Source organism: Python bivittatus, unplaced genomic scaffold (assembly GCF_059951505.1).
Source record: "Python bivittatus isolate LINGU-HERP-01145 unplaced genomic scaffold, Pbiv_v1 ctg000440_np1212, whole genome shotgun sequence".
Classification (NCBI taxonomy): Eukaryota; Metazoa; Chordata; class Lepidosauria; order Squamata; family Pythonidae; genus Python; species Python bivittatus.
The window spans coordinates 10,760,532-10,763,253 of record NW_028277063.1 but is presented as its reverse complement, the minus strand read 5'-3'; the positions used below and the strand labels follow the sequence as shown (position 1 = coordinate 10,763,253).

The 2,722-nt window shown below is 37.8% G+C and overlaps 1 protein-coding gene across 1 annotated transcript; it reads left to right on the top strand.

Moving 5' to 3' along the window:
* The first annotated feature begins 443 nt into the window (after positions 1-443).
* Positions 444-1,358, top strand: LOC112542355 (olfactory receptor 14C36-like). Its single transcript, XM_025174998.1, has one exon. The coding sequence runs from the start codon at positions 444-446 to the stop codon at positions 1,356-1,358; it is 915 nt and encodes a 304-aa protein (XP_025030766.1).
* Positions 1,359-2,722: the final 1,364 nt, after the last annotated feature.

The following is a 2,722-nucleotide window of genomic DNA, read 5'->3' as shown; positions in this document are numbered from 1 at the left end:
TCCTCTAGGAGATCAAGGCAGTATAGGTAGCATGCCTCCTCCCATTTTTCATCAACCCCACAATCCTACAAAAGTGCTATGAAACTGACCGATGTAAATTCTCCTAGTGCTAAAGGTGTACTTGACAGGAAATTTGGAGTTCCAGGCAAATATTTTAACTATAACAAGGAGAATAATTGGGATGGAAGAAAAGAAAAAAAGAAAAATGTTTCTGTCACTGATTCATTCATCAGTGATGCATTGAAATATAGAGAGAGTGCTCTGATTGGACATAGGCATTCTTTCAATTATGTAGTCCTCTTTTAATTGATATCACATTTTCTTATATTTTTCCTGTCTGTGCCCAGTATGTATCAAGCCCTAGTTTCACTGTTTTTATCTAATAGTAGCTCTCACCTCTGATTCCCCGCAGATGTGGCATTCATCTTAGTCATAACTTAAACATGGGTAATGAAACCACGGTGCCTTACTTTCTACTCCTGGAATTCTCAAAAGATCGGCATCTGCAGCTTCTACATTTCTTCTTGTTCTTCATATTATACCTGGCAACTGCAACAGGAAATCTGCTCATCATCTCTGTAGTAGCCTTTGACCATCGACTACGCAGCCCCATGTACTTCTTTCTAGTGAATTTGGCAGTGCAGGACTTGGGTATTGTTTCAGTCATTGTCCCCAAATCCATGATGAATTCTCTCATGGACACCAGACACATCTCTTACTTTGGTTGCTTTGCACAAGTCTTTATCTTTGTCTCCTTTGAAGCTTCTGATTTATCCCTCCTCACAGTCATGGCCTATGATCGGTATGTTGCCATCTGCAATCCACTGCACTATGAGATGGTGATGAATTGGAAAACCTGCACCAGAATAGTGATTCTAGTGTGGTTCACAAGTCTTATATATGCAATGTTGCATACCAGTGGCACCTTATCCATCCCTTTCTGTTCTAATGTTGTCAACCAGTTTTTCTGTGAAATTCCACAATTGCTAAAGCTATCCTGCTCTGGAATCACTTTAACTGAAGTTGGAGTTGTACTTGCCAGTGTCGCTGCAGCATTCGGTTGTTTTATTTTAATTATTGTATCTTATGCCGTGATCTTCAAGGCAGTGTTGAAAATCCCTTCTGCAAAAGGAAGGCAAAAGGCCTTTTCCACTTGTCTTCCGCACCTTATAGTCTTTTCTATGTTTTTGGTACCTGCATGCTTGGCGTACCTGAGACCTCCCTCTAACACCCAAACTTACTTAGATTTTGCATTAACTGCCCTATATTCTTTATTTCCACCGCTGTTCAATCCAATAATCTACAGCATAAGAAATAGGAATATCAAATCTGCCCTGTCTAAATTGTGGAGATTCTGAAATTTTCATTTGAGAATGTTTTTTATCCTATTTTTCCTCACATTCAACTTTCTGTGTCTTTGTTTTGCTGAGGAAAGTAGAGAAATTTCAAAGGGAGGCACAGCTGAGATAGAGACTTCCCAATCTGGACCAATACTAGCACTTGAGAAGATGATGGCCTACAATCTTATATCCCTAGTTACTGGCCTTGATTTTCAGGGTGAATTGCTATGAGGTGCTTTAGCAGCATCTGAGTACCACAAGTTGAAAATCACTGTTCCAGGCTTTACTATCAAGATCACATATAATGATGAGCTGACACCCCCCATATCTTCCTAATTGCAGTTCTCTTTGGATAATTAAGTCTGAGCTCTTGTTTCTGCTGAATAAAGGTGGTCTTTCTTTAGCCAAACAAACAAACAAACAAAAAATTAGACATAATCTTTGTGCAAATAGCCAAAGATCCTTGTGCAAATCTTTGTGCACATGAGGATTTTTTTCCCACATTCATTCCCTGAGTCTTTTAAGATCACAAAGAGGAATTTAGTTAGGAAATGTATTGCTGGGGCTGGTTTTATATATCACACTAAGCCATAGTTCACTTATCATTCAATTATTAGGAAAGCCACAATTTCCCGAGATCCCAAATCATGGTAAGACATAAATCAGGGTTATACAAACTGTATTTTAACTAGATGCACACAGTTACAAACCAAAGCCAAAAAAAAAAAAAAACCCATATGACTTAGCAAATTGTTTAAATAAAGCCATAACCCTGGTATATAAATACTACTCCTCTTGAAAACATCACACAAAAGACAAATTAAAACATTGGGAATTTAACTGAGACTCTATTGTCCTTGGGAAGAGATCAAGAGATGATGCTTCTCAGATAAAGGATTTTTAAGAATACCAGACAGAATTGCAGCAAGATGTCACTAAGAGCTAAAATGGGTCCAGAAAATTTTATTTTGAGCCAGCACTGTGCCTGGATAAATATACAAGGCAAGACAAGATACTTCCTTACAGTCATGGATCAGCTCAAAATCAGAAAGAAAACTAAGTGTAAGACAGCAAATAAAAACCACATTAAAATACAATAATTATAAAACTGATGTGGTTAAGGTACTCTACAAACAGTAAAACAAAACCTAGCCACATTAAGAAAAATATGATCGCATTGATTGGATAATAGCAACTGTAAATAAAATGAATCCAGGTGGCCTGGAAATCTGAGTACATGGGGAATTCTTAACTGCAACAGGGCATTTTTGTAATATGAATAAAAAAGGACACGGTTTTTAGTGTTTCAGAGACTCTTCCATCACAGGGGCAAAGTCTTTGTTCAAATGGAACGCCCCATACTTTTCCTGCAAAATCAGCTG

Excerpts from the sequence above, each read along its gene's own strand:
- LOC112542355 (XM_025174998.1), top strand. The coding sequence starts at position 444 with ATGGGTAATGAAACCACGGTGCCTTACTTTCTACTCCTGGAATTCTCA.